The following is a 19,366-nucleotide window of genomic DNA, read 5'->3' on the forward strand; positions in this document are numbered from 1 at the left end:
TTTCATCCGGTTTGTTCAACCGCTCAACACAATCACATTTTTTCGCGTTTCGCGCGAACTTTTATATGACTTCTATATATCTTTACAGCTGTGAAGTTCCTCATAACATATTTGTTAAAATCAGCCTAAAAATCCAGCTTTCACATTGCCAATTCATCTGCTCATTTTTGATAAAAGATGTTACTACGTCACTTGCCTGGTGCAGAGATCAGACGGTTTACATCGAAAAACGTTAAGACTTACATTCCTGCTTGTAACATTGCTGATGTAATTTGAAAGAAGGAGAACAAACTGTTGAGAAAAAATTTAGCAGGGAATTTATGGCCTTTGTGTTTGGCCAACGACAAAAATATATATGTTTTGATTAAATGAGTTGTCGCTTTAAATTTACCAAAGTTATATACCGTGAAGTTAAAAGGGTAAGCCCTTTCACAAAACAAGAAAATAATATTATTTAAATTACGCCAGATTCGAAGAGTAATGAGCCATATTAATTCCATCACAAATATTTGTTTCAGCTTCTTTATTATTGATCATAGATATTTATAATCACAGCATATCAAGGTCACCGCTAGAGACGGTAGAGGTGCATAGAATCACTTAAAAACATAGAAATCTCAATAAACACAAGTGCCATCTCGATATTTACAAGGTGATTCCCCGCCTGGGAACGTTCTTCCCATACTTCGGAAAACAACGCAACATTCATTAGGGGGCGCCAAACTGCATAAACATCGAGCACCTTCGAACCTAGGGCGGGTGTGACGTCATAATGAAAGAATACCTGGCTCATGACGTCATGTTGCCTGGGATACGTCACCCAGGAACGACGTCATAATGCGGAGGTAATTGGAACAAATTTTGCGGAACGCTTCAAGGAGTAACTGTTCTACATATGACGTCATACAACGAGTACCTGGCCAATTGACGACGTCACACAACGAGTACCAGACGTGTTCCGCTTATGACGTCATACATTCTATTGTCTATTGTTTACGTCATTGTATGGAACAATAGCGTTTGTAGTCGGAGTTGAAATCGTCGTCCATGGAGTCGGTGTTGATCGGGGGCTTCCCCTCGGTAGCTGGCATGAAGTCATCAAAAGTGATGTCATGACGTTGGTAGAACAACGTGTAAGCTGTCTCCACGCTCAGCCCATCCGCAGCAACCTGTAACGTGTTTATGTTACTACAAACCTTACTGAATACTTTGTCAAAAATGCCAATATTAGGAATTATTACGAATTCTTAAATAGGTTTAGGTTAGCGATTGTTCAAAAGTGTTTTTACATTCCGAAATTGCTTCAACGATTTTGCTTTTCTGCATATGTGTACATTAATCTGGTTTGTTGCGACGATGTACTTATTGTGATTGTAAGTACTGGTGAGTAATGACGCTCATGTTGAAACAGTGTTTGGCGCATTCTGTCAAAACAGAGTTAGATAAGAATAATCGGCTTCGCTGCTAGGGCGTGGCGAAAACATGTTGATTTTATCCCATAAATTGAGCGTACTATTGTGCTAAATATGCCAGTTTTGATTCGTGTTTCTGCAGTAGCATATTTTGGTTTACTGAAAATATTGTAAGTAGATTTTCATAATGCCAATATTAACCCTTCTTTGATGATAGTCAATAGCGCTCATCTAAAACATATAACACAAGATATTCTGAGGTAGTACAAATGTGGTGATTTTCCCAAGGACAGAATAAGATTTTATTAAACCTGATAGAACTCACAGCGGCTTTAATTTTAGAACATACTAATTACGTAGGATATTAAAATAGGTGACTGAAATATAACTCGCTATATTAATTGGTGCCTTCGAGTTTCCGGTTGCATTTTTTTGCATCCTTTTGAATCGTTTTTCGGTTTGATTTGACGGAACAATTTGTTGTTTTGGGATAAGACGTGCGTTAATTTCTTTTTTTGTTGAAAATTGGTTAATTTTTGTGTTTGTTGTTCGGTTTTTGATTCTAATTTTGCGACATGATATTTATAAGAATTTTTTTTTCAAATTGGGTTCAATATTTGTTGGACTGTTTAAAATTGCAAGGGTATTTTAAGATAAAAATGATTAAACTTATGTTAAAATATGATTGATTTCACAAACAGCGTCGTGACTTTGCGATAGCCATTACGATTTGCGCCGTCTTTTTGTGCAATGAACATAAAAACTTAGTGTTTTCTGTTTGTCGAATTGTTTGTTTTGTCTTGTAAAATCGTTTTTCTGCCTAAAGTTGAATTGTTTGTGTTCCCCACTGTAGATTGTTGTATTAAATTACATGGCAATGGTTGGAGCCTCGTGTATTAAAACGCAAAATATACTAGAGAAGTTAATAAGTGATCGAAATATAACTAACAAGTCGCTACAGGGGTTTGGTAGCAACAGAAACACACACTCACCTCTTTGCAGCTGCTGTCGTTGTAACAGAACCACTTTCCCGTTCCTTTGTTCTTGGCGTAAGCGATGTAATGCCCCCCTCCAAGTATACCAGAGTGGCACTAAACAAAAACATCGTTATTAGTACAATATCAACATTATATAAGCGATGTAATGCCCCCTCCAAGTATACCAGAGTGGCACTAAACAAAAACATCATTATTAGTACAATATCAACACTATATAAGCGATGTAATGCCCCCCTCCAACAATACCAGAGTGGCACTAAACAAAAACATCGTTATTAGTACAATATCAACACTATATAAGCGATGTAATGCCCCCCTCCAACAATACCAGAGTGGCACTAAACAAAAACATCGTTATTAGTACAATATCAACACTATATAAGCGATGTAATGCCCCCTCCAACAATACCAGAGTGACACTAAACAAAAACATCGTTATTAGTACAATATCAACACTATATAAGCGATGTAATGCCCCCTCCAACAATACCAGAGTGACACTAAACAAAAACATCGTTATTAGTACAATATCAACACTATATAAGCGATGTAATGCCCCCCTCCAACAATACCAGAGTGGCACTAAACAAAAACATCGTTATTAGTACAATATCAACACTATATAAGCGATGTAATGCCCCCCTCCAACAATACCAGAGTGGCACTAAACAAAAACATCGTTATCAGTACATTATCAACATTATATAAGCGATGTAATGCCCCCCTCCAAGTATACCAGAGTGGCACTAAACAAAAACATCGTTATCAGTACAATATCAACATTATATAAGCGATGTAATGCCCCCCTCCAAGAATACCAGAAGCTTTTAAAATTGGTAAACCTGTCCAATCGTAATAATTTGACGCCAACTCACAAAAACAAAACTTACAGTGATCAAATTACTTTACTTGAAACAAAATGGAAGAACCAAAATTTCTAAAAACCTGTTCAATTGTAAACAAGTCTTCTAAACACGTAACTTGAGTCCGCTTTTTTTTTGATATAGCATAGAAATCTTACCGATATAGCATAGAAATCTTACCGATATACATAGAAATCTTACCGATATAGCATAGAGATCATATAATGGAGGAGAATCTTCACGAAAAGATGGCTGGCGACACCTAGCGGTTCCGACAGGACGAACTTTTTGACCTTCAAGCCCCTTCCGCTCATCCAGTCCGTTACTCTCAACTTTTCGCTCATCCGTCCCCTTCATTTCATCCGTTCCGTTCGTCTCATCCGCAAACCTTATGTGTTTCGACTTGGGGGAATTCCTCCTGCTTGCGTCAATTTCTTCGTCGTCCGAAAGTTCATTGACCTCGAGAACCGAGCCTTGATCTGTGACCAAACAAATGATAATTTCCAGGTTATTTCCCAAGACGATTAAACAATATTTTTAGTTTACAAAGAGTTTTACAATTCCGATATTATCGGACGAGTATCTACATAATAAAAGAGAAAGTTTGTGAGATGTGTGTGTGTGGCAAGATGTTCGCACAGTCGGTGATGATCATAATAAGAAATTCGAGCAGCGTAATGTTGCCCCGCTTTAGCTGAGTGGTAGAGAACTGGTTTCGTCAACCAAAGGTCGTGAGTTCAAACCTCACTGGTGGAAAACTGTTGTGAAGCTCACTTTCAATTTACAATGTGTTGCATTACAATATTACGTCACACTCAATGCGATTTACAACATGTTCCAATGTGATTTGTCACTTACCAAGATTGTGTTGAAGCACGTATCCTAGGCCCCAGCGTTAGTTAATTTAATAAAGGTATATTTAGAAGTTTTTGTGTTAGGCAGAGTTTAAGTAAAAGATAGTCCAAGTTTAACGTATCCGCGCAAAACTTTTTTTCAAGCGCAATTACCTGCCGGGAAATAAAAAAATTAAAGTAAGTATTTCCCTTAGTAAATAGAAACAGTTAAATTAAACTGGTAAATTTAACCTGGGCAACGCCAGGTATTTCATCTAGTACCCGATATTATCGGACGAGTACAGACCCGGTATTATGTGCCTCACCTTGCTGGTTGCACGACATGAAGTGCGAAGGGTCGAAGTTTGTTCTCGGGAAATCGACAACTTTGTGTGATTTAATCCAACGACCGTTTACGAACTGGAATCGCTTCAAGTGGATTATCTGGGTTTAACAAAACACAGGCGCTACATAATGTATAGGAGCACACGCAGGACTATGGTTCCAATAATCTGGAACAACTAAGACGTTTTAAATGAAATCAATCAATGATTAATCTGAAATGATCGTCAATCTACGATCATTAATAAACGATCAATGATCAATCAATCAATCAATGATCAATCAATCAATCAATGATAAATCAATCAATGATAAATCAATCAATGTTAAATCAATCAATGACCAACCAATCAATCAATGACCAACCAATCAATTAATGATCAACCAATCAATCAATGATCAACCAAACAAATCAACCAATCAATAATCAACCAATCAATCAATAATCAACCAATCAATCAATCAATGATCAACCAATCGAAATCAACCAATCAATCAATGATCAACCAATCAAAATCAACCAATCAATCAATGATCAACCAATCAAAATCAACCAATCAATAAACGATCAACCAATCAATCAATGATCAACCAATTAATGATCAATCAATCATCAATGATCAACCAATCAATGATCAACCAATCAATGATCAACCAATAATCAACCACTGATCAACCAAGTAATAAACGATCAACCAATCAATCAATGATCAACCAATCAATCAATTAATCCAGTGATTCCCAAACTGTGTGCCGTGGCACACTATTGGGCCCTGAGAGATTGCCAAGTGCGCCGCAAAACTTTTTGCAATTTTTGAAAATAGAGTATTTGTATTACCAATAGGCATACACGCAAGCATTTTAAACTTAAATACGTACTACCCATTACAAAATTGATAATATTGAGACATTTATGTAGTTTGTCGCCTGTTAAGGACGATTGTAAAATAACTCTATTGTTGTTCTGTTATGCGGCGAATTATTTAAGATATTTTTAGTTAGTGCCGCTGTCCAAAAAAGTTTAGAATCAATCAATCAATCAATCAATCAATCAATCAATCAATCAATCAATCAATCAATCAATCAATCAATCAATCAATCAATCAATCAATCAATCAATCAATCAATCAATCAATCAATCAATCAATCAATCAATCAATCAATCAATCAATCAATCAATCAATCAATCAATCAATCAATCAATCAATCAATCAATCAATCAATCAATCAATCAATCAATCAATCAAACCATGATCAATGACACAATCAATCAATGTTCAATTAATTAATTATAATTAAATCAATCTAACATTTTGCCAGTAAGAATAGGTTGCATTTAGTTGCTAGTCGTTCCTACCATGGCAGTTAACCTAAATTTGATATCGGACATAATGACTTGATATCGGACGATTACCGATATTATTATCGTCGACTCACGAGTATGGGAGGAAGCCTCCATATGTCGAGCTTTTTCTTTGCAAGTTGAGGTTTCTTGCACTTTCCGCAGTGGTAAAGCTCATCCCCGCCCAACTCCTCCTCTGATGTGAAGGCGCGGAGGCAACTGTCGAGGTCGATCCGCTGACGCTCTCCCCTCTGACCCTCCTCAACACTGACGTCATCTATCACCTCCTGGGGCAAAGGTCACATCCAAACTTACTGGTTTTGAAACGTGATTTAAACGGTTTGTTTCCAGTAAGGAGTGGTTGACAATATTCGGTTTTGGCGGTTGGTTTAAATTTGCTTTTTAAAAAACATCGAAAATTGTTCACGTGAACCACTAGGACAGGGGTGGGCAAACTGCGGCTTGCGAGCTATGTGCGGCTCGCGGCATGTTTTTTGTGGCTCTTCTAGTCGAATCGCAAAATTCCAAAAAAACTGTAAAGGCTGCCAAGAGTGCCGTTTAGGAACGTTTCTCTCTTATTATTTTCTTTCTTTAGGCCAGCATTTCGTTTATGACGTTACACTATAGAAATAGAATCAGAAAACGCAATTTTATTGCTAAGGTTACAGAGATTAGCAAAATAAAATACTGATATTGATAACTATTCTGGCTTGTGCGTGTTATTTTGTCATTATTATTGCTGATCTTACATTATTTACCGTTTTTGTATCGAAATAATTTTGAGGCTCTTTGATACTTGTATTTTCTGCAAATGGCTTTTCCATTGAATACACCCACCCCTGCACTGGGATATATTACTTGGCTATTGAGTTATTTGTTGATTCCACACATTTATTTAGGTGCGAACTCTCAGGTAGCTTGGCATAAAAACAATGTTCTATCGGGGAACACATGTCTGCAAATACTTCCACCGAACCAGATATTAAGGTCATTTAAACGCTTATGTGCGGCAGACAATAGCCTCTGTATTCTCCATTGTTAAGTTTGCTACATGTTTCCTGTTTTTCACCAACACAAATGTTCAAATAACATCAGCATAAAGAATCAAGAAATGCAAACGCCTAGTCGACAATATTACTGAGGAATAGCTTTGTGTAAAAATTAATTTATGTTATACGAAGAACATAATATTAAATGAAATGTGTGATAGATCGGGAACAAAACAACATCCTTGTATCGAGTATCGGGCCCGATCCGATATTATCGGACTTACTTTTTCTGCGGAAGGTTGGTATCGGAGGTGCAGTGCTGTGGGATCCCAGTCTATGGCAATGTATCCTGACGACTGGGACCATGGTTGGTCGTCGCATCGGATGAGACATCCGTTGCAGAATGAGAACCAAGGGCATTTGTTTCCGCACGCGAGACCGCATTGTTGCACGCAGCGAAGCGTGAAGGGGTACTGCGACCCAAGGCTCTCGTCGCTACAATAAAGTATTGTTTAGAACCACTACAAGTATATTCAGACGGGAGGTCTAATGGAACACACCACTACAAGGCGTACTATTAAGGGAAGCCCAAATAATATTGAAAATACGCACTAGATTAAAGGGAATAACTAGTAAAGGAATAAGGGTGAAAACCTTCTGGACGGTATAGACCAGGGGTCGGCAACCCCTGGCACGCAAGATGATTTTGCATGGCACGCCAATTGAATTAACGCGCACGTTATATCACCTTAAGAAAGTGCAACCATTACATCACTACCACATCATTAACATTACTATTACATCACTACCACATCATTAACATTACTATTACATTACTAACACTAGCGCTAACTAAATGGTTGCACACATTGCCAGTTCGTGTCACAAATAAGTGTCTTAACTGTGTTGTATTTAATATTATTTTTTGTGGGCGTACTTGTTGTTTACCACTAACCGTTCGTATTACGGCACAATACCCCAAATTTGGCATAAAGTTTACTACGTTAAAGCAGGGCACTCTATCATCAGTGGTTCTCAACCGCCGGTCCGCGTCAACTTTCCTGCCGGTCCGCCAAATATATTACAAATTTATCTCTCAATTGCAAAAAGCAAGATGTTGAAAGCAGCTTGTCCATCAAATTTAGAACTTAGCTAGTTCCGTAATTTGTAACATTGTGACGTAACATAGAGTTAACGGTCTACTTTGGACTTCATCTTACGTCACAATGCTGCAAGTGTTGTGTCCAACTATTTAAAAGTAGGCTACAACTCGTTTAAATCCTAAACTTTAAGACCAGTTGTACGTGAAAAACTTCAATAGAACCATGTATAACACGTATGATATCAAAAAGACAGCAGCAAATTTCTCATTACACAGAAGTTTTCGTTATTTGCTTTTAAGTTGCATAATTTTGTCATAATTACATTTTGGGTTGATTTTAATTTTTGAAGGTCCACCGGTTCGCAAAAATTGTTTTAAAATTGTACTGATCCGTAAGCTAAAAAGGTTGAGAACCACTGTTCTACATTAAAAGCAAGCACGTGTGTTTTTATGCGACTGAGAAACCAACAAAAAGCGAAACTGATAGTTAACACTTTTAGGTATCGGCCTAAAAGCATCGAAGTATATTTAAAAAAAGATACGGAAATTAGATGTCAGATCACAGCAGGGCTGCTGAGTCGGACTCGGGAGTCGAGTGAGACCAGGTAAAACTACCCGAGTCCGACGTGTGCGGCATGCGCAGTACCAAATTTCGAAACTGATAAGGCAGCAAACTGTAAATTGTTAAGGTGGAATAGCATATGCTCGTGGCATATTTTCCATGACCCTAGAGTCGATTGCGGAATACCCACCTTATTTTAGTTACGTAAATTGGTGAAATACAGAGGCTGAATCGGACTCGGGGCGTGATGAAATCTGATATTTTCCCGGAGTCGGACTCGGGTTGTTTTTAACCAAATCCGCAGCCCTGATTGCCAGTGCGAAACCAAACATAGAAAAATGTTTGGCACGCGAGTTGTTAATATTTTGACATTATTCATAAACTGGCACACTGCGTACGAAAGGTTGCCGACCCCTGCTATAGACCCTATAGAGCAGCGTTTCTCAACCGGTGCGCCGCGGCGCACTGGTGCGCCATGGAAGGCTGCTAGGTGCGCCGCGAGCGAAAGGAAAAACCATGTCGAAATAAGTCAAATTTTCAAAATTAATCGGAATAAGACTTTAATGGTCAAAATAACGTTTTTAGTCTCAACGGCTGGAAGTCCCTTTAAAGATATTCAACTCTAAAACCCATATAATAAGAAAACGCAGGCAATTTAAGAGAAATATCAGTACACTTCAAAAATTTCGCGCTCGCTTCGCTTTTAAGGTGCGCCGCCACGTTTTCATATACGTCTCCAGGTGCGCCCCCAAGTAAAAAAGGTTAAGAAACACTACTACAGAGTATAAATAATAATTTTCTGGAATAGAATTATGTGTGACGCTTTTAAATGCTATGCACAGCTTTCTTAACATGTCACTCACCAGTCTTGTGCTTAATATGTCACTCACCAATCTTGTGCTTAACATGTCACTCACCAGTCTTGTGCTTAACATGTCACTCACCAGTCTTGTGCTTAACATGTCACTCACCAGTCTTGTGCTTAACATGTCACTCACCAGTCTTGTGCTCAACATGTCACTCAGCAGCCTTGTGCTTAACATGTCACTCACCAGTCTTGTGCTTAACATGTCAGTCACCAGTCTTGTGCTTAACATGTCACTCACCAGTCTTGTGCTTAACATGTCACTCACCAGTCTTGTGCTTAACATGTCACTCACCAGTCTTGTGCTTAACATGTCACTCACCAGTCTTGTGCTTAACATGTCACTCACCAGTCTTGTGCTTAACATGTCACTCACCAGTCTTGTGCTTAACATGTCACTCACCAGTCTTGTGCTTAACATGTCACTCACCAGTCTTGTGCTTAACATGTCACTCACCAGTCTTGTGCTTAACATGTCACTCACCAGTCTTGTGCTTAACATGTCACTCACCAGTCTTGTGCTTAACATGTCACTCAGCAGCCTTGTGCTTAACATGTCACTCACCAGTCTTGTGCTTAACATGTCACTCACCAGTCTTGTGCTTAACATGTCACTCACCAGCCTTGTGCTTAACATGTCACTCACCAGTCTTGTGCTTAACATGTCACTCACCAGTCTTGTGCTTAACATGTCACTCACCAGTCTTGTGCTTAACATGTCACTCACCAGTCTTGTGCTTAACATGTCACTCACCAGTCTTGTGCTTAACATGTCACTCAGCAGCCTTGTGCTTCACATGTCACTCACCAGCCTTGTGCTTAACATGTCACTCACCAGTCTTGTGCTTAACATGTCACTCACCAGTCTTGTGCTTAACATGTCACTCACCAGTCTTGTGCTTAACATGTCACTCAGCAGTCTTGTGCTTAACATGTCACTCACCAGTCTTGTGCTTAACATGTCACTCACCAGTCTTGTGCTTAACATGTCACTCACCAGTCTTGTGCTTAACATGTCACTCACCAGTCTTGTGCTTAACATGTCACTCACCAGTCTTGTGCTTAACATGTCACTCACCAGTCTTGTGCTTAACATGTCACTCACCAGTCTTGTGCTTAACATGTCACTCACCAGTCTTGTGCTTAACATGTCACTCACCAGTCTTGTGCTTAACATGTCACTCACCAGTCTTGTGCTTAACATGTCACTCACCAGTCTTGTGCTTAACATGTCACTCACCAGTCTTGTGCTTAACATGTCACTCACCAGTCTTGTGCTTAACATGTCACTCACCAGTCTTGTGCTAACTACTCACCAGTCTTGTGCTAACTACTCACCAGTCTTGTGCTAACTACTCACCAGTCTTGTGCTAACTACTCACCAGTCTTGTGCGTGGTTGGTGTCGCTGGGGAGTTGGGGACTCACGAAGCGCGACACAAGCCGCCACACGGTGGCGTACAGCGATCGGTTGGTTTGTCCGGGGAGACAAGGAACCACTAGAGGGAAGCCGAACAAGCTCGGGCGGTGCTTTTGTGACGACAGAAAGTAAACGTCCATGTGGAACTGAAACAATAGATGGTTAATCAGGGGAATCCCCAACAATGACGTAGTTGGACCCCGAAGCAAGGGTTTCGAACTTGGGTTGTTTAAATTATGTTTACGGCAAGATCTGATTTCAGAGAAAATTTAAAGGTAAAATGGTGTTCGGGTCAATTTCATGTATGCAAAATCTTTAAACCTCCGTCTATCGCAATGAATCTCGTTTGCACCAAAGCGCATTTGGAATAAACTAGAGGCAAATTGCAAGAATGTGTTTAAACGTGTAACAACAGTGGTAATTTAAGATGTTTTATTGAGTATTTCAGACGTTTATTGAGTTGTGTATTTTGACCTGTGTATTTATCAAATATTTTATGATTTGTCACTTTTCGCCTTTTACCAAACACTCGCTGTCACTCTGAGAACAAAGCATTCGGCTGTTTCACACATGACAAACGTTATATCGCGACACATATTTTCGTTACAGATAAAAGTATTTTGCCTGTGTGAACGCATTATTGTAACAGTTCCCGGCTGCCAAAAAGGCTCCGGGTTATAAATCATTTCCGTTTTTTGGTGTCGCCTTCTCTCTTTCATGCAAACTTTCAACTTATGCGAAACTTATATCAATATATATCCAGTCTTGTCCAGTTAATAAACAGAATGGTTGCTGCCGCAAGGTCGAGCGATTGTTTTTTGAGCTAAGGTTTAATACGAAGCATATTAGAAGTATGAAGCGGAAGATGAACAATTCAATTTGAATGCAGTATCTACATTGTAGTTGTAAGTTTGATACACCGAGGCACAAAAGACAATTAAATGATTCTCATTATCAACCACATCCACAAAATTGTTGCAACGCGAGTGAGGAAGAAAGAACTCTATTTCTTATGGCCAAGAAAAGTCGTCGAACGAAGCTCAAAGAAAAGATGTACCCTAAATCTGTCCTAAACCACCTACGAACGACCGCCTGAAATCTATTGTGTTTGGAACCTGCAAGAAGCTAGCTGTTGGAAGAATTGATTTCGACGAAAGATACATCGAAAGATGCTCCATATAGTCAGCAAAGCATTTGCTTGGAATACGGAACACTAAATATAAACAAGCTTTGCCGATGAACGACAGCACCGCTCGGAATTATGGAAAACGCACTTGCACATGGATTTCACAATAACTGATTCTGGCAAGTTTATCAGGTGAAAAGCTATTATACTTTTGAAAATATTTAAAAATAAAAAAGTAAAATTACCGACCGAAAGGTCTGTAAGTTTCTTTTATGTGACTTTTTGTTAAACCATTACGTATCGCATTTCGCAAATTATGTATAGCCTATATCTATGAAGTCTAAGCTTAAACGTCGATCGCAGGATCTTTTGATAAATTTTAAAAGAGCTTAATTTTTGTGCTTGGAGCTCAATAGTTTGAAATCAACGCGTTAAACTTGTGAATCACGACTTAATTTTGTTGTGCACGAAATAATTTCGTGTTAAATTTCCGAATTCTTTTAAACATTTGGTACGTTTTGGGTTTTTGTCTGTTTTTCTCTCATCACGCAGCCGCGTTTACACACGAGTTTAAATACCTCGTATCAAAAAGCATAATGATTTATCCACACGCGAAACATTAGCTTTCAAATCACAACTTTAGGAACACCCCATTTCCTGCCTTTTGTTGAAAGCAATAGTGAATAAGCAGCAACTTCAAAGCGTATTTTCTTGTGATGCGTCGTTATTTTAAAACTTACATTGAACGAATTGTGCAAACTAAAAAAAAAATGCAAATTTTTAAGGAAATGTTGCTCAATGTTAAAAATCAATAGAATTTAATTCCGAACAAATAACTGCCCTTCCTTTCTTTTGTTTTCACAGTTTAACGTTTTTTCATCATTTATGACGAAAGGACTGAACAAGACAAAGAGACAACAACAAAACGCCTGTCGTTCGTTGACTTTTCGACAGAAGAAAACATCTTGTTGTTGAACGTGTTGCTAAAAGCTACAACTCGTGACTCATTGCCTTGTTCATGTTCATTTCGCTCAAATCGTATGAAGCACTTTCTAACAAAAGTAAATTGTGTTAAAAAAATAGCAACCTTTCGGGTATATTGCGAAAATCAGCCGCCGTGTTATATTCACGGACGGCAACACATTTTGTGTGCGAGTATCTGTAGCGTCATAAGTAATAATTAGTGGATAATTTGGAATTTATCGTATTGATTATTTTTACCTCGTTTGCTTTCACATAAAATCTGTATTTTATCGCTATAACGTAACCGTTGCTAACCAAAACATTCCCAGCAAAACGCGCCGTTATGTGATGACACACATTTCCGCTGCCCTAAAAAAGGTTTTTCGTGCTATGACACGTAACGTGTTTCCGTCATGCGAAGTGTAAATATATTTATGTGTTGGCGTTTCGATATACCAGTTGGTCGCCAGTTAATACACAGACAGGTTGTGTGGCTGGCCGGCTTCAATGCTGGTTTGTCCATACCAGTCAACAAAAACTGTGTGGATTTGTAATCAGACTACAGCAAATACCTTGAAGTAATAGTGTGGTTGATTGGTCGAGGCAAATTAGTTTAATGAGACTTGTAATTAACTGCTTGCTTCAAACGTGACAATACCAAGCAATAAATCACCAGTTATATTGCCACAATGTGCAACTTTAGGTGGGTGTTGGTGTAACTCACAATTTTCCTGTGGAAAGCGACGACGTATCCAGGATAAGTGACAAGCTGGTGTGTCGGGCTCAGGTCTCCTCTGTGACAACAAAATAAATAACAAGGAAATAAGTGACATTAAACCTGCAACAGCAATGCACATTTTTTGGGTCATATTAAGGTAAGTATAAGATAAGACAGGGTGTGTGATGGTTGTACTTGAACAGTGGATGTCTTCAGGGTAATTGCAATCAGTCGCTCTGTCATATAACATTATGCAAAAGCAAAATAAAATAGCCTGTGGTGAGATTCGAACTAATGACCTTGGCCTTACTGGGAACATCGCTCTAGCAACTGAGCTACACAGGCTCAGAGGGGAGCAAGTCGTGAAACAACCATAGCACCGTTTACGTCATAGGAATTATTAGATCACAAAGACTCACCCCTCCAAAAGCGCGGGTTTGTTGTTTTGTTCCGCCACAACGTCGTCATTGTTCAATTCGTCTTTAGAGGCTTCTGATTGGTGGAAGACCGCTGCGTGGTTGGTCACGCTCTGCTTGTTCGTCTCGTGAACCGATGACCCCACGTGCGGGGCAAAGGTCAAAGGTGAAGCGCTGACAGCATCACCGTTGGGTACTTTCCCCTTGTTGATGCTGGATAGCGCTGCTTTCTTGGGTGGGGGGATTTGGTAAGCGTACAAGTTTCCGAGGGGAGACGAGCGGACCTTGGTGTTGTCCGAGAGAAAGTTCTGCGACAAAACTTGAACGACTGAAACTAAGTGAATGATTCAATGAAACATTTGGGACGGAAGTCGTATAAAATGTAATGCGTAAAAACCACCAAAAAAGGAAATATATTAGGTAATTAAAAATATATATCATGGCAATAACGTTTGGACCGTAACTGCTTTAGTTAATATTATAACTGGATCAACTGAATAACAAGTCAAAATTGTCATAAATGTAAAAAACTGTATAATACTCTAATTTTACCAAGTGACTTGAATGTTGTCCAGTTATAGCTGCAACAATTACCTTGATGGTCGCTCCAAAGACTTCGGCAAGAAGTAGCTCACCAACATCGAGGCGACACCTGGTGGCCAGCTGGCTCCTCACATCGAGAATTGTCCCATCCATTCCGAGCCTCATTCCGTAACGAGTGGGGGTTTCACCACTAAGCGGCAGCACTGAGCAACAAACACCCTCACGATTAATGGCAACTCTATGTGAGGAAAAAAATTAAAGGTGTTGGTGCTTTAAGCATCGGATCGGCTGCGAACAACTAGAGCTGTTCTAAATGGAAGGTTACGAGTAACCTGTAACATGTTTTTCTAGTTGATAACATGGTGCCTCGACATTGTAGTTGTCCTTGCAGTAGTTGGTGTTACTACCTTGTCGCGGTACGAGCTCACCTTGTTGGTTACTTGCTAGTGATTGGCATGGTGTTGAACTTACACTGATGTTAATTTGTTTTAAGTTATAATCTATCTGTTTAAGCCATTGTGTTGCACAAATACATCAGTATCGGCTCCACTAGTTATATGGTAGCAGAGGATGGTTGATTTGGTTAATATAACTGATATCTAAATAGTTCTTTACCCACCGATGACGTCGAGGTACATGGAGTTGTCCATTGGAAGCGGCAGTGAAAGGAAGGTGAAGGGATCAAACCTCACGCTGACCGAGTTGCACTGGAGACACCGAACCTTGGACCTTATCTGGCCGTGGAATAAATCGACCACGATCGACTGGTTCCTGCTCAAGTGGTTCTCCCAAGCCTATACAAGGATAGAAAGAAAAGTATGTTTAGAAAAACCGGGGATTATGGGTCGACCAACTACAGACCAAGTGCCGACCAACTACTGACCAAGTGTCGACCAACTACTTACCAAGTGCCGACCAACTACTGACCAAGTGTCGACCAACCACTGACCAAGTGTCGACCAACCACTGACCAAGTGTAGACCAACCACTGACCAAGTGTCGACCAACCACTGACCAAGTGTCGACCAACCACTGACCAAGTGTCGACCAACCACTGACCAAGTGTCGACCAACCACTGACCAAGTGTCGACCAACCACTGACCAAGTGCCGACCAACCACTGACAAAAAAAGGGTGTCGATCAACCACTGACCAAGTGTCGATCAACCACTGACCAAGTGCCGACCAACCACTGACCAAGTGCCGACCAACCACTGACCAAGTGCCGACCAACCACTGACCAAGTGCCGACCAACCACTGACCAAGTGTCGATCAACCACTGACCAAGTGTCGATCAACCACTGACCAAGTGCCAACCAACCACTGACCAAGTGCCGACCAACCACTGACCAAGTGTCGATCAACCACTGACCAAGTGCCAACCAACCACTGACCAAGTGCCGACCAACCACTGACCAAGTGTCGATCAACCACTGACCAAGTGTCGATCAACCACTGACCAAGTGTCGACCAACCACTGACCAAGTGTCGACCAACCACTGACCAAGTGTCGATCAACCACTGACCAAGTGTCGATCAACCACTGACCAAGTGCCGACCAACCACTGACCAAGTGCCGACCAACCACTGACTAAGTGTCGACCAACCACTGACTAAGTGTCGACCAACCACTGACCAAGTGTCGACCAACCACTGACCAAGTGTCGACCAACCACTGACCAAGTGCCGACCAACCACTGACTAAGTGTCGACCAACCACTGACTAAGTGTCGACCAACCACTGACCAAGTGTCGACCAACCACTGACCAAGTGTCGACCAACCACTGACCAAGTGTCGACCAACCACTGACCAAGTGTCGACCAACCACTGACCAAGTGCCGACCAACCACTGACCAAGTGCCGACCAACCACTGACAAAGTGCCGACCAACCACTGACCAAGTGCCGACCAACCACTGACAAAAAAAGGGTGTCGATCAACCACTGACCAAGTGTCGATCAACCACTGACCAAGTGCCGACCAACCACTGACCAAGTGCCGACCAACCACTGACCAAGTGCCGACCAACCACTGACCAAGTGCCAACCAACCACTGACCAAGTGTCGATCAACCACTGACCAAGTGCCAACCAACCACTGACCAAGTGCCGACCAACCACTGACCAAGTGTCGATCAACCACTGACCAAGTGCCAACCAACCACTGACCAAGTGCCGACCAACCACTGACCAAGTGTCGATCAACCACTGACCAAGTGTCGATCAACCACTGACCAAGTGTCGACCAACCACTGACCAAGTGTCGACCAACCACTGACCAAGTGTCGATCAACCACTGACCAAGTGTCGATCAACCACTGACCAAGTGTCGATCAACCACTGACCAAGTGCCGACCAACCACTGACCAAGTGCCGACCAACCACTGACCAAGTGCCGACCAACCACTGACTAAGTGTCGACCAACCACTGACTAAGTGTCGACCAACCACTGACTAAGTGTCGACCAACCACTGACTAAGTGTCGACCAACCACTGATCAAGTGTCGATCAACCACTGACCAAGTGCCGACCAACCACTGACCAAGTGACGACCAACCACTGACCAAGTGCCGACCAAGTACTGACCAAGTGACGACCAACTATCGACCAAGTGCTGACCAAGAACTGACCAAGTACCGACCCACCTCTTGATGGCCAACTATCGACCAAGTGCTGACCAAGAACTGACCAAGTACCGACCCACCTCTTGAGCTACTTCCTCGTCAGGCCTTCCATCGCTGTCTTTTAGTTCAACGTACGGTTTTTCGTGTACTCTGTTAAGATCCTCGTGCAATCCGTCCAACACAAACGCCAGAAGTTCTTGTGAGTCGTGTTGAGAGAATCCGTTGAAGCGGGGAGCGTACTTGCTGATTGTCCACTGCACAACACAAGCCGTGTATGGCTATTCAGTGTTTTTAAGTGGGTTTACCACCCACGAGCTGTCTACTGATGGTGCGATGATTATATCAGAAAAAAAACCTACAAGACCATTCAATAAAATAAAGTATGTTTGTCGATCCTGAGAAGTGCTTACTATCATTAAAATAAGTTACACGATTTGCATCAAGGTTGAACAATTTAACAAGTTCGAGCCAACCTTAAATCAAGTGGAAACCACCCTCACTTTGGGGGACTTACCCTTAGTTTAGGGGACTTACCCTCGGTTTAGGGGACTTACCCCTAGTTTAAGGGACTTAACCTTAGTTTAGGGGACTTAACCTCGGTTTAGGGGACTTAACCTGGTTTAGGGGACTTAACCTCGGTTTAGGGGACTTAACCTCGGTTTAGGGGACTTAACCTCAGTTTAGGGGACTTAACCTCGGTTTAGGGGACTTACCCTCGGTTTAGGGGACTTAACCTCGGTTTAGGGGACTTACCCTCAGTTTAGGGGACTTACCCTCAATTTAGGGGACTTACCCTCAATTTAGGGGACTTACCCTCGGTTTAGGGGACTTACCCTCGGTTTAGGGGACTTACCCTCAATTTAGGGGACTTACCCTCGGTTTAGGGGACTTACCCTCAATTTAGGGGACTTACCCTCAATTTAGGGGACTTACCCTCGGTTTAGGGGACTTACCCTCGGTTTAGGGGACTTACCCTCGGTTTAGGGGACTTACCCTCGGTTTAGGGGACTTACCCTCGGTTTAGGGGACTTACCCTCGGTTTAGGGGACTTACCCTCGGTTTAGGGGACTTACCCTCGGTTTAGGGGACTTACCCTCGGTTTAGGGCAGTGGTTCTCAACCTTTTTAGCTTACGGACCGGGAAAATTTCAAAACAAGTTTTGCGGACCGGTGGACCTTCAAAAATCAAAATCAACCCAAAATGTAATTACGACAAAAGTATTTGCAACTTAAAAGCAAAGACTGGAAACTTAATTCAATAAGCAATTTTCTTCTGTCTTTTTGATATCATACGTGTTTTACGTGGTTCATTGAACGAGTTGTAACATTACGGAACTGGCGAGTGGCGAAGTTGTACATTTGATGGACAAGCTTTTAACATCTGGCATTTTGCAACTACGATATAAAATTGTAATATATTTGGCGGACCGGCAAGGAAAGTTGACTCGGACCGGCGGTTGAGAACCACTGGTTTAGGGGACTTATCCTCGGTTTAGGGGACTTACCCTCGGTTTAGGAGACTTACCCTCGGTTTAGGAGACTTACCCTCGGTTTAGGGGACTTACCCTCGGTTTAGGGGACTTACCCTCGGTTTAGGAGACTTACCCTCGGTTTAGGGGACTTACCCTCGGTTTAGGGGACTTACCCTCGGTTTAGGGGACTTACCCTCGGTTTAGGGGACTTACCCTCGGTTTAGGAGACTTACCCTCGGTTTAGGGGACTTACCCTCGGTTTAGGGGACTTACCCTCGGTTTAGGGGACTTACCCTCGGTTTAGGGGACTTACCCTAGGTTTAGGGGACTTACCCTCGGTTTAGGGGACTTACCCTCGGTTTAGGGCACTTACATTCTGGTTATGGGACTTACCCTCAGTTTAGGGCAGTGGTTCTCAACCTTTTTAGCTTACGGACCGGGAAAATTTCAAAACAAGTTTTGCGGACCGGTGGACCTTAAAAATCAAAATCAACCCAAAATGTAATTACGACAAAAGTATTTGCAACTTAAAAGCAAAGACTGGAAACTTAATTCAATAAGCAATTTTCTTCTGTCTTTTTGATATCATACGTGTTTTACGTGGTTCATTGAACGAGTTGTAACATTACGGAACTGGCGAGTGGCGAAGTTGTACATTTGATGGACAAGCTTTTAACATCTGGCATTTTGCAACTACGATATAAAATTGTAATATATTTGGCGGACCGGCAAGGAAAGTTGACTCGGACCGGCGGTTGAGAACCACTGGTTTAGGG

At 41.3% G+C, this 19,366-nt stretch overlaps 1 protein-coding gene across 2 annotated transcripts in view; it reads right to left on the bottom strand.

Moving 5' to 3' along the window:
- Positions 1–533: 533 nt before the first annotated feature.
- Positions 534–19,366, bottom strand: part of LOC146137128 (ubiquitin carboxyl-terminal hydrolase 32-like) — a 37,299-nt gene continuing 18,466 nt past the window's right edge. For both annotated transcript variants that reach the window (XM_083393237.1, XM_083393238.1), the window contains 12 exons: positions 17,200–17,373; positions 15,112–15,286; positions 14,544–14,695; positions 13,953–14,257; positions 13,540–13,609; positions 10,691–10,872; positions 7,064–7,274; positions 5,886–6,077; positions 4,433–4,550; positions 3,475–3,752; positions 2,405–2,503; positions 534–1,169 (listed from right to left, as the gene is read on the bottom strand). In XM_083393237.1, the coding sequence (XP_083249363.1) occupies positions 999–1,169; positions 2,405–2,503; positions 3,475–3,752; positions 4,433–4,550; positions 5,886–6,077; positions 7,064–7,274; positions 10,691–10,872; positions 13,540–13,609; positions 13,953–14,257; positions 14,544–14,695; positions 15,112–15,286; positions 17,200–17,373 (2,127 nt within the window). In that variant the 3' untranslated portion in view covers positions 534–998. The remainder of the gene's footprint in view (positions 1,170–2,404; positions 2,504–3,474; positions 3,753–4,432; positions 4,551–5,885; positions 6,078–7,063; positions 7,275–10,690; positions 10,873–13,539; positions 13,610–13,952; positions 14,258–14,543; positions 14,696–15,111; positions 15,287–17,199; positions 17,374–19,366) is intronic.

The sequence above is a fragment of the Ascidiella aspersa genome, chromosome 7 (genome assembly GCF_963924565.1).
Source record: "Ascidiella aspersa chromosome 7, kaAscAspe10.2, whole genome shotgun sequence".
Taxonomy (NCBI): Eukaryota; Metazoa; Chordata; class Ascidiacea; order Phlebobranchia; family Ascidiidae; genus Ascidiella; species Ascidiella aspersa.